This window comes from Lepisosteus platostomus, chromosome 1, assembly GCF_059453375.1.
Source record: "Lepisosteus platostomus isolate fLepPlt1 chromosome 1, fLepPlt1.hap1, whole genome shotgun sequence".
In the NCBI taxonomy this organism is placed as follows: Eukaryota; Metazoa; Chordata; class Actinopteri; order Semionotiformes; family Lepisosteidae; genus Lepisosteus; species Lepisosteus platostomus.
Genome location: NC_142611.1, coordinates 55,934,182 through 55,947,437, shown reverse-complemented (window position 1 = coordinate 55,947,437; position 13,256 = coordinate 55,934,182). Strand labels below are relative to the sequence as shown.

At 35.3% G+C, this 13,256-nt stretch overlaps 1 protein-coding gene across 11 annotated transcripts in view; it reads left to right on the top strand.

Moving 5' to 3' along the window:
- inpp4b (inositol polyphosphate-4-phosphatase type II B) overlaps nucleotides 1-13,256 on the top strand; it is a 408,611-nt gene that overhangs the window by 269,634 nt on the left and 125,721 nt on the right. For all 11 annotated transcript variants that reach the window (XM_088633072.1, XM_088633066.1, XM_088633061.1 and 8 more), the window contains one exon: nucleotides 4,088-4,167. In XM_088633072.1, the coding sequence (XP_088489198.1) occupies nucleotides 4,088-4,167 (80 nt within the window). The remainder of the gene's footprint in view (nucleotides 1-4,087; nucleotides 4,168-13,256) is intronic.

Below are 13,256 nucleotides of genomic sequence, written 5' to 3'. Positions count from 1 at the left end.
GTGAAATCGTAGTACTTTATACAACACTGATCTGTTGAGTCATACTTGTTTAAAAATATATCTTAATGGATGTGAAAAAATAGAGACGTTGAAGAGATTTATATGAGATTTCTGTTTCTAAATTTTCTAAGCAGTATTAATACCAGTATGAATTTAAATGTTTTTCCATTGAACTGAGAGTAGAGTTTATGAACCCGTTTTTCTATTGCAAATGAAAATAAAATCACATTTAATCTTCATCACATTTCTGCCATTATATGACAATGCTTTCGTTAAACTCCAGTAATTAATATGTAATTATGTAAATTGATGACTTGGAAATGACCACATCATTAAACATACGTGAATAGATAGTTAAAGGCCTTGTACACAATAACGTGCCTTTGGTTTATGAATAATTGCCATTGTGGTAGCTTTGTGCAATAGGAATGTGAAGATGATGCATACTGCACAAAGATGGTTATCAAACTGATTTGAATTGATAATCTTTATATTAAGTGAAAAACTGACTAATTTGTTCTTTCTTTAATGTATAAAATAATTTTTGTAGCATTATGCTGAATGATAGGTTGAATTTTCCATTGTGGGTAGTTCTTTGAATCTTAGCTAAAAATAACATGAGAAATAGGAAAGATAAAAAGGAATCTGATCATTTTTAACTACGGCTAGAGGGAATCAATTCATTTTTAAGTACAAAGGGGGATGAAGCTATATATTTTTTAATCATTTGTTTTTATATTTTGAGGCTTAATTAAGACAATGGATACAGTTTGCGTATAATATTGTTAATGGTATTATATTTAAAGTGTTACTGAATAGTTAATTCATAGATCATAATTAAATAAGTGGGGTCATGCATTGGAATTTTTCATTATTTGGGCTCATGTTTGTAATAAAAGTAAGTTTAGTAAGTTTTACCTGTTATGGAATGAAATAATGTTGGTTGTTATTCAACTTTATATTTATTTTTATCCTGTTCCAGTCTGTGTCTCGTAAGATGCTATAAATAAACTGAACTCAGACTCAAAGGAGAAAATTATATCCAAACCTCATCCAGCCTTTACAAAGAGCAATTTCAAATGTATTTAGGAAAACAACTATAATTAAAAAGAAAATAAAATGGTCTTCATGGGTTTAAAATAGAGGCAGAATAAATTATATACACCGTTTTTAAACTGCAAATTTGGTGGATATGTATCCAGATTTGGTACTTTTGAATGGCCAGTAGATCATTTACATAATTAAAACCAGGGGTGAGGTAAAAGGAGGTAACAAAGTGACCTGTATTCCTGATTTTATTTGTATAAATAACCTTGTATAACGACTCTAAAGGTATATACATTATGTTTAGTATTGGGAATACGTTAAATCAATAAACTGGTAACAGCTAGACAAACATGATCAGCTGAATTATCCTGTTTAGTTCATAAGCGTTCCTCTTTCAGTATTGTAGCATATACCACAGTGTGCTCAGGCACAATCACTTATCATGTTATAGAACCTTTCTCCTAATTTTGAAGAGTAACACTGATCGTGTCTCAGATCATTTTTCCAGTAGCATTTATTCAAGGTTCCATGGTGTCTTTGTTGTCAAATTAATATTTTGTTTTATTTACAAAACATATGATTAATTTCCTTATTTTTAATATTGTATAATGGCAGAAATGGCTATTGTCACATTCCATGTGTTACTGTGTTAATGTGCAATTTAGTTTTATGCATATAGTTTATTAAACTATATTTAATTCTCACTAATAAGGTTTCAAAGTTTCCTTGAGAACTGACTTATCCTAAAGATTAATTGTAAAGATTGTTGGATCAGAGGTGCCTATTCATGTGTCTCCAACCTGGAGTAGAAGACATACAGTTACGTAAGTTTATTGACAACCCATGTGTGAAATTGAAATACCCTGCCTGGATCAACTATTCACAAGCGGGAATCCCTCTTCAATACATTTACATAAGTTATAATGAATAAAAAGTATATCTTATTAGGCTAAAAGAATCAGTGAATAATAATATTTCAGATTAAGCATACAGTACATGTCAGTGTTGGAGATAATATCTTAAATCTGTGATTGTCAAGTATAATACATAACCTCACGTCGGAGAGTAGTTTAAAAAATGATTTTAACTTAAATTCAGATCTTTTCAGTTTTTTTAACATATTTTGTTTTGCCAAGCAACGGTCCTAATGAAACAGGAGCTTTCAAAGACATGAGCTTTATGAGAGTGTAATGTCGCGAATCAGAAATATGGGTTTTCGATGTTCTGTGGGCCCGAGGAGTTAACAATGGCACCTTTCATTTCTGTGTAATCGTGAAAGTGAAAGAACTGGTTGAACAATGATAAGGGTTAGGGGCATTGAAAGGCACTCTTAAAGGAAATAAAGAAAAGAATTAACAATGTGCGTATTTTAGACCACCTGTATTTTACAAAACCATGTATTTGGTTAGTTTTTTTAGTAGATAATAGTGCGAGATTAGCATTTTTAAAGTTTGCAGTATAAAGTTTCTAATAATTGGTGGCACCGTAGTGTTTCTCCGTCATCACTATAACTTAGCCCCTCATGGCACAAGTACTTTATTACAGGGTGATGCACAGGTGCCATCTTCAGAGTTTCACATTGTCTTTCTATAGCTCACTCAGATTTGAAAATACCGGTCTATATACTTTACAGAACACTGCTGCAGTCTATTAACTTTAGATTTCCAAAATATTTGTTTTCTAATTTACTTTTCTAATTTACATCAATTTTGTTGTCAATTGCTGTCTTTTTTTTTAAATGATTGTTCCATGTTCCACAAAGAATATAAAATAGTGATATAGCTGTTTTTCTTTTAAGACACGTTTCCATGTATTGGCTCTTTGTAATGTTGCCTTCTTGTTTATTGCTTGCATTGCTGTAGCACTTTTCATCCCAAAGGAATCTGAAGTGAATCACTGGGTGGAGCTGGAGTGATACACCCACCTCGGTGGTGCATAGCAGCCACTACGTCCTGGCATGTAGTGGAGAACTGAGAAATTATTGTATTTCACCAAGTGATTTTAATAAAGAAACATTTAGGGAATCCAGACTGTGCAAAGACAAAGTAAACTTTAGCCAGAGTGAAGGGGTTAATTTAATTACCCTTACGAATAGTACCATGTTTTTTTAATTAACTTAGTAGTTGGAACTTTGATGAATGACACCTCCTACATACGTAAAGCATTGCCTACTAATTCTGTGCCAGAAGGAAGTGTGCCACCTACTGCTCTACCAAAAGCACTTAAAATACTGTAGCATCCTGTGTAAGTACATCCTGCTGTCCAATCATTAGCATGTTTTTTCATTGAGAAACACTCTAGGCTTACTGTATTATTAGTGAAAAACAATGGAGAAAAGGACAAACTATTTAAACGTTCAAATTTGCTTCTCCAATTAACTTTCAACTCTCACATAATTTTAGAAGTGGGTGGCAAATACATACATCTTCCTCTAAGACATGAGCTGTAGGAGTTGCCTGCCATTTTTCAGTGCAAGTCGCTGTGTCCACAGCATGGGTTTGCATCCTGAGTAGGAGTCATGTGACTCTCACTGATAACACTGCAATCTCACTGGCATCTGGCAAGCTACAGGGGGTTGTTAAAACAGCTCGCTGAGGATACCCTTGCTGGTTTAAGAACCTTCCACCACAGGAGCAAGGATTCAGCTCTCTGAGGTGTGAGCCTCCACTTCGGCAGCCATGGCCACAGTCTGCTAGAGGCCCAGCACAGATTGCAACAGGCAATATGTGGCCTCAGTATGTTCTCCAAGTGGTGCTTTTACTAGTTGAGACATTAGTGAAATGCCTCCAAAAGTGAAAGGTTTTGCATCAGTTTTAATCTTAATCCTTTCAGTGCCACAGATATTTTGCTTGTTTGTACACTGCAAAGGCCGATCGTCTGCCATCTGCCACTAAAAGGGAAAACCTGTGACCTGCAGAAGGGCTATGCATGAGCTTACCATGACTCCATTCATAATTATATTTCTGCCTTCTACAGCTCAATTTAGTCATGTTTCCTATTTTACAAAACGCACCCTAAGATAATTTTCTGTCTTTTGCAGAGAAGCTTCCTGGGCAGCACTACATTTTCAGTAGGGGACTTGTTGAAGTCAAAAGAACAGCAGTTAACCCTTAGCCTAAGGTAAGACTTTGAATTTTTTGTTTCCTTTCTGTGACAAAATACATTATGGGCAGTAACTTGCAAAAGTATTCAGACACGTTCTATGGTGTTCCATTTTGTGAAATTATAAAATCATGCATTCTGTATATATATATATTTAAAAATATAATACTTTATTCAAAACCTGAATTATTAGACTAAAGACTCCTAAGGGTAAGATACGTTACAATAAATCATGCATCAGCATCTGCAAAAACTAAATAAAAAAATGAAATGTGTTAATTGTACAGTACAGTATGTATAGTACAAACATCCACAAAGTCAATATTTGGTGGTAGCGGCTTTAGCTGCAATTACAACTGAAAGTATTTTTTTGTACGTTTCTATCAGCTTTGCACACAAGCCTATTGCAATGTTTGGCAATTCATCTTAGCAGATTTGCTCAAGTTCAACTGATTTTTCTTGGTGATTGCCTATGCACAGCAGTTGTCAAGTCTTTCCACAAATTATCTTCGACGGGGACATTCACTTTCTTATTCTTAAGCCACTCCAGTAGCTTTGGCCTTGTGCTTTGGATCACTGTCCTGCTGAATGATTAATTTTTTTGTCCCAGTTTGACGTCTGATGTATGTTTTCCTCTAGGATTTCCCAGTACTTTACTTCGTTTATGTTCCTATTGGTCTTGGAAAGCTTCCCAGTCCCTGTTGATGAGAAGCAGAACTAGAGTATAACATAATCCAGTAGCATCTCCAGTAGCATTCCTAACCATTTTCCACCTTACTTGGCTAGTCACTTGGTGGGAAAGCCCGATCTAGGCAGCTTGTTGCCTCTACCGTGCTTAATGGGATACCAAGGGCCATTGAAATGTGTTTGCACCTTTCTCCTGATCTGTGTTTTAATACAGTGTTATCCCTGAGTGGTTGTGGAAGCTCCTTGATCTTCATGGCTGAATCTTTCCTTAAAATGCACTACCTAACTGAGGAACCTTAGAGACAGATGTAGTCTTAAATTATATGAACTGCTATTATTGCACACAGACAGAACAGATTCGACTAATTGTGTGGGTTGTTATGATTGTGGCAATTTATTATTGCCACAGCAAAGGGTTGGAATACAGCCCAGGGCTGCAGTATGCAATGATCACATTTCTTTCTTTCCGTTATTTCTTTTTGTTTTTTACTATTAATGTTTGGTGTACTTGTGTATTTAACAGATATTAATTGCCACTTCAAAGTCTTGCTTGGGTCTAAATACATGTGCATGGCATTATAATTTAAGGAAATATATTCCAAAGAATAATTCTTTCAATTTGAGATGCCTACAGTTAAAATAGCCACATTTTCTTTGCAGAACCCAACATAGGGCCAATTACTTTAAGCAGATTTCTTTGATAATTAGTCCTGTCTGACCTGCTTTAACCTTTATACTTCTTGCCAATTTATTATCTGTAAATTTCAGAAATACTTTCTGTCAAACCAAACCACCAATCGTGAAAAGTGTTTCAATATTCATCTAAAAATATTTTCTAGCAGAAACAGCAGGTTCTTTTCATCAGTGACATTAAAGAACTCTGCTGCAAAGCTAATTTACTTAGTTTTAGATTCCCAATAGTATTAGAATTGAAGGCAGGAGAATGTATTATGGTTGTTATAGTTCTGTTTTCCGGTCTATAGGGTCATAGCCTTAAATCTTGGGTGGGATGCTGCTCTAAAGCAAGTTACTTCGCAATAAATGACCTGCTCTATAAATTGGTCTCCAGGCCACCATTGTAAATTAAAATGTGTTCTCAGTTGACTTACCTGTTAAAAAAGAATCTTAAAGTCTGCGTAATAAAGCCTTTTTGAAATTATATTTTTTGATTTTTGCTCTGTGGTTATCCTGGTGTCATGAAGCCACACTGTTTTGACTTTTGTTTCTGTTGCTGAAGTTCTCTTTGTCTCCCAATCAATTTAAATGTATCAAAGAATACACATACAGTAGGTAAGCTTCATGCTTGACTAGAACATGTGCAGTGTACTGGATTGTTATATTCTAGTACAGATATGTAAACTGTACACAGTAACATACACAGTATGCTAAGACCATAATACGGAAGCACTTGTGGCAGATGGCCAAGCAACCTTAATACAAGTTCACAGTGTTTTAATATTTATTGCAACAGCAGTTTAATATTAACATTGCCTGGTCTCAGTCTTGCAGTTATAACAACGGATTGCTGGATCTGGACTGCATGCATTTCCTTAAGGGTTTAGATGTTTGAATGAATATACTGTAGGTAACTGTAATATCTTTACTGTATTTTAAATCAGCGTCATACTCCCCACTACCACCTTGCAAATCCTATCAGGCAAGCTTGCTCTCTATGCCACAGACCTGAAACTGTGGAAAATTCTTCTGAGAAGCAGCACTTAAACAGCTTGGATACTGAATTCTAATGAAGTACACAATAACAGGAGATCATCCGCAGCACCATAATAGGCTGACAGTGATCATCCTTTATAACCAATATCCAGCTCTATTCCACCCAAGGATCTGTTTAAATGTAATTATTTTTAAAGGGCATAGTTGATGTTTCTAGAATGTGTGTCAGACTCTTTATCTCGGAGTGCTTTGATTTGACCTTTTTATGGTTTTTAGTGGTCTCGGATCTTTTTTCCTCCTTCTTTCCACACAGGTGCAACCAAGTTCCCATGTTAGAATTGTAGCTCACAAGATTGACAACAGATGCTGTCAGACAGTCAATCATGCAGCTTGTTGGCATGTTGTAAACAAACACCTACAATCTCTCTCGGCAATTTGTGTCTGTGCTGGAGAGCTAGAATTGCCCCTCAGCTTGTCACATTTCAGTTTTACAAACTGAGGGAACAAAAAATCATAAATGAGGGAACAACTTCATAAAATTTGAAACATGTTATCAGTGCCTACTTTTTCAATAAGTATAGAATCTACTTAAAAACATCATTACCTGCAAATATATATTTAAACACTGCCTCATCAATAAACTGTTTTTATCTGATGCCCTGGGCTGGGTGAAATATTGCACAGGATAGTGTGAGTTCCTGCACCTTCTCCCACTCTCTGACACTACTATCTTTTCCCAAACTGCACATTTGTTTAAAATAATACTAAAAACATCACCACCACAGCTCTTGTTTCTGTCACACGAAGTTGCAGTTCAATTTGTTTTAATTTTTTTTCTTCAATTAGCTCAAAGCTGACTAAAAGATAGTATAGAAACCTATACAGTATACACAGAATACTGTAGTTTAGCATAGTGACATCTCTTCTCTTCCCCTTGTTTTTCTTTCCTTGGCAGTGCTTCTCTTCTGACTCTTAGTTTTCTTTTTCAAGATTTTATCAGGCTATTTCTAGTTTCGTTTATGTGTCCTTTGTGCCATTACCGTAGTCATCTTTTTGTGCTGCCTTGCAAAGATGAATCTGTGAAGATAAAGGCATGTGTCAGAAATAACGGAAGAATGCAGGACTTGTCGATGTTTAAGATAAATAGGAAATTGTCCTTTAACTATATAAGAATAGTAGTCTATTCAGGGTTAAAATAAGCTTTTTTTGTAGATGGCAGAAATCTTTTGCTGGGTGTATTTGATGTGAGTTATGCTGATAATATCTTCCAAACATGTTTTCCCTGTGTGCTTTTTGTGAGAGCTCTTTCTGAAGAGCTGCAGTTGTGTTTGTGCTTGTTGAAGGCACTATCATCAGCACTGTGCTACTTCTCCAAAACAGAAAATAAATCCTTTATCTTTTCATCTCTGCATCTGCAGTTTAAACCACACTATCACATGTATGTGCCATCATAAAGTATCTCTCTCAGGGTTATCAGGGTTTCCCGCAGGAATAAACTCAGGCCAGGTGGTAACCTGACATACTATAAGTGGCATGTCAATGTCAGCCCTGCCTTCCACCACGGGATCTAGCAGGTAGATTATTGTACTGGCTTGCGAACTAGCTAGCTATCTTTATAATTGTAACTGAGCAATATTTTTGGTCTTTTGACCACAACAGCTAGTTTGATTATATAGATATAATATAAAGCTTTGTGCTTGAAACGCATTGCTATTTCTGTGTGCATCAAGCCATCATGTTCTTTTTGCTATTGAGGCACTGTTCATTATTTAGAACTGTTTATTATTTATTAAAAGCAATACATCTTTTTTTTTATTTTGAAAATTAAGTGGCTTCCACTCCCTTTATTATTCTTTAGAAATGATGTTTCTCACCAGCTTTTGCAAGTGGCGAAGGGAGATGATATTTGTCTGTGACCTGATAATTCAGCTGCGAGGAAACAGTGTTTTATTTTTTTTCTTTGTCAATTACTAACACACTCTTTCCATTACAATTAATCTTCATTACTTCACTTTTTTAATCAATCTAGACTTCATGCAAAAGCATTATTTTTAGACCAAAGTATGAGGCCGTGACTTGAGAGATATGCGGTTAAGTACAGTACCATAATGGCTGCTGGCAAGCAAATTTATACTGTATTACTACAAGTATAAATGTTAATTCCTATTACTGTATTAAGACATTTCAGTATGGATTCGTGTATGTGTTTTGTAAGTGACTTTTGGCCATGCAGCCCGTCTGGTCTGTATACATCTGCATCATTCCACTAATGTAAAATTATTTTGCCAATGTACACTTCCTACATAAAATTAAACTTTTTTTTAACTCCACTGAAAAAGTAAATCTTCTAGATCACCTCCATCAAACAATCTTTGGTTCAGTTGGCCACAAATGACTTTAGGAACTTTAAAATATAATTTAAGTAGATCTGTGGAGTCCTACCTCAGATATTATTAGTTAGGCCTTGTTAGTGTCAAACTTTAAGATGTATATTAAATCATTAGCATGATGGTAACTGCACCAAGTTGTTCCCTGAAATAAGGCAAAGTTCCGGCAGTGATAGAAAGTTCCTGCTATGGTTTTCTTCCAAAACCACTTAGAAACTTCCATGGATAAACCAGACCATTAACCAGGGGTCCCACCTCTGGACTTTGGATCCAGTAGGTTTTATATGTGTCTTTACATCTTCAACAGCTTAAGGCTGTGGAGATGGTATAAAAAGGCCAAGTAATAATTTGTTCACTATAGAACTTCTCACAGGTTAATTACTGTTCTTAACCTAAAGAGCACATACTGTACAGTACTGTAGAAATAGATGCTGGTTTAATTTTTTGAGAGTGTTTTTGTTGGATGTTAAAAAAGATATAATTGACACTGGTATTTGAACAGAAATTTGCACCTGCCTTCTATACAGTACATTGTGTAACAAAAAGCTTTTGTTATGCAATAGTTTGTTTTTTTCTGTTGTTTGCAGTAACCTATTGTGATCCTAATACCTAATAATGATATTGTTTTTCTAAATCTCACTGATGTGTCAGACTGTTGGATTAGAAGATGTCCTTCTCATTGAAAGTTCCACTGTTCTCTTTGGATGGTAATTGTTTAAATAAATCCAGTACCTGTTCTTAAAAATATAGGAACCTTGAGGATAATTTTAAAATGTGATTATTTTAATCTTGCTGAATGAAATGTTCAGCATTGCGATAGCTAATAGTTTGACATTTCCTGCTTTTGCAGTGCGGTATTATAAAGCAGAAGGTCTGAAAGAATAATAGTAGTGGAAACAAAGCCTTAATCTTAGGAATTAGCTTTGAGGTGTCTGATTTTGGAAGATCAAATGCATGGTTTCAAGGTACTATTATATTTCTGGCCTGTTCATGGGATTATTGGATGATAGACATTGTCTTGATCTGCCATAGACCTTCCCAACACTGGCCAACACTGGCCATAATTGCATTTCTTTTACTGTAGATTATCATCTAAATCAAAAGTAGTAAAGATCTTAGAAAAAAACCAGGGCGCATGTGGTCTGTATGAGCCTGGCTCTCTGGCTGCATGCAAGTCTTTTGTTGCTGCTCAGCTACTCTTTTTGTTAGCTCATTGTAATGATCATTCATTTTAGGATGCTGGACACTTGTCATTTATTGTTTCTGCTGTTGTTGGTCGCAGTTTAGAGATTGTGCATTAAGGTTATTTCTTAGCATGGGTAACCACCTTTTATGTGGTTGTAAAGTTTGTTCCAATTTGGTGCCTTTTACAAGTGTGGGAGAGTCTTTAAAAACTCCTTTGTGTAGGAAAGTTAGAGAAATATTCTAAAGGGTGTTACAGACTGGAGTGCATTGGCTGAGGGCAAAACTGCAGCAGGCTACAGGCCGAGAATGAGAATTGCAAGTTTGAGGGAAGCAAAATATTGGGTGCCATTTTGTTTTTTGTTTTATGACTGGCTTTATTTTGATAGAGACATTCCTAATTTTGGAGTGCCAGTTCAGAATCTTTGCCAAGGGGTGTTGCCTGCTAAGAACCATGGTTATTGGCTGGCGCTGGAAATCATGGCCTACTACTGGCTAGAGTTCTCTGGCATTGTGTGATGGCATTGTGAGCCATGAGTAAGCCTAGTTATCTATTTTTCTGCTGTCATAAAAACCCTTTTGAATTGATTGCCATTTTCTCTGTGATGTGTTTTACTGTTATACCAAGAACAGTCTGCACTCATTGTCATTGTGTCACTAACGTACTGTATGTGTCCAGCTTTCTTTCCAAAATGTAATTGCTATAACTTACAAAGCTGCATACTATATAAAGTATGAATAAAGATTCTGAAACCCTAAATACTAATATGTGGTCATATAATATATATTAATATAATATATTAATAATAAATATTTTTTAATCACATCTGACTGAAATCAAAATAAAAAAGTGATTTTGAAATAAAAAGAAGTTCCACAAAAACCCCAAGGAATGGCTGCCGTATGGTGTTAGGAGCTGATAGGGAGTGACAGAACTGGGTTGGCAGTATACAGTACCTGTTGTGTGCTGATTTGGCCATGACAGTGTTCTGGAGGAGACCCAGGCAGATGCAGAGGTTGAAGAAGTAACAGTGAAGAATGAATGGCTTTTAAAAATCAGTCATTTTTAAGTAAAATTTCAAAAATGTAATCCTTTTCTATTTTTAAAGACCGGCAAATATTTTTAAATTATGACTTATAACTTCGGCTCACAACACTTTGATTTCTGGTTTGGATTTTCTCTGGGGTTTCAAGTGGGGCTATCAATCATTATAGTTTTTAATCTCCTGCGGTGTTTGCAGAATGGTGCCAAAGTTTTTTATTGTGACCAATTCAAAAATTGCTCTCCAAAGCATAGTTCTTCGCTGACTGGTCCTGAACAGTGAACTCACAGAGCTGAAAGAAAAAAAAGACACTTCAGAAGTTCTTCAATGATTCAGTGAAAAAAAAACTCTCAGAAACGTACAGTATAGTGTATTTGTAAGAGATTTGTTATTGTGTGTGGTGTTGTGAAATGTGACTAGTCTAAATATATAAACAATGCTTGATACCGCATAATATACAAGAAGTAATTTTATTAATAGCTCAAATATATAAAACATAGGTAGTAATTCCTGAAATGTAAAAGTTTAATTTTGAAACCTTTTCTTCAAAAAATAAAACCATTTCTTCAAAAAATAACAGTTTCTTTGTTAGAAATGCAACAACTGACCAGTAGACAGAGCACAAAGGTTTTCTTTCAAACATTCCAGCATTGCAATTCTATCGAAAACCTCAATGGAGATGTGATGCTGTGCATTTACGTGTGATTAATGATGTAATCGAAGCAAGTTTATTTAGTAATGTACAACACATTTAAGCCGTTTGTGATAGAAATATGTGATATTTATAACTCAGATTCACAACAGATAAATATTCTGAGAGGGAGAAAGATGCTATAATTAATGAACAGCTTAAAATGAAATGGCATATCGTTGAAAGGAAGAATCACTTTCTCAATTTTTACTGTGTACTATATATCCACATACAGTAGTAACTAAAGCATACAAAGAATGTCACACACACTTTACTGGGGTGGGATTCAAATAACTTTAGATTACTAAGGGGGATATTTTACTTAGAAATGCTTGAAGTAAAGAAATAAATTAATGCAAATTTCATATATAAGTCTCACAATACATAAGAAGTAATAGGTTTATTCCCTGCTGAAAAAAAGAAGAAAGAAAACAGTATGGTGCACAGTACAGTGTTTTCTTTCTTCTTTTTTTCAGCATGGAATAAACCTATTACGTGTTCATTTGCAGCCTACGCATGCTGACGCAACTCCACACCTGAACTCTCACAATACATGTTGACTTAAATAGTAACCAGATGAGAAGGCAAATAATGGAAAACATATGAATGCTTAATGCTTTTCCTATTCCAAAACATTTATCCTATGTGCAAATGTTATTTGCACTTCCCAACTTCCTATTAAATGCCAAACAAACATATTCCTCAAGACACAGTGCCGTATTAGAATGTTCTTTCCATAAGTCAAGTAACTCTGATTTGTTTGATATTTTGCTTTAGTGTTGTTTTATCTCTAATTCTGGACAGTCTATATAAATAACATTTTCATCCTATAGTGTAGTATTTTTATGTTGAGAAAGACTGAGAGCAATGTTTTTGCTAGAGCAAAAAAAGAGGATGGAGGGTGTATTATCTCAGGTGATTGCCTCTGGCCTTGAATCTATGAACATGAGGCCATTCCTGTTGGATGTACAGCATTCTGTTGTCCTTTTTCCTAGTAACAGCTGCAGACAGATGCTTTACTTAAGGCATTCCAGACCTTTTCTGTTACAGATAGGAAGGCTTACTCAGATACGGTCTGACCCCATTTAAACTGCATTTTGTTTAAAACCTGAATCCGATTTATTTGAATTGCATGGTAAAAGCCAAGATAAAGCTTCTGGTTCTGTACAGTACAGGGCAATCTAGGAAGGTAAAAGGTTTTTACTACAGATAGCCAAATCACATGCTCTAGATTTTCTGTATGGCCTCAGTCCCCATAGGGATTTTTTCCCTATTGTTTTGATTGGCTCCTCAAAATTGTTTCTTTCCTGGAACAAAGGGTGGCTCATGCCCAGTAGAACTGGTAATTGTGATTAGACTCAAAGCAAAAGAACCAAAAGAACCTGATGGGTCTGTGGCCCTCTTTCATTTGTACCCATTCTGGCGCTCATTGTTGCAGTAATGTTG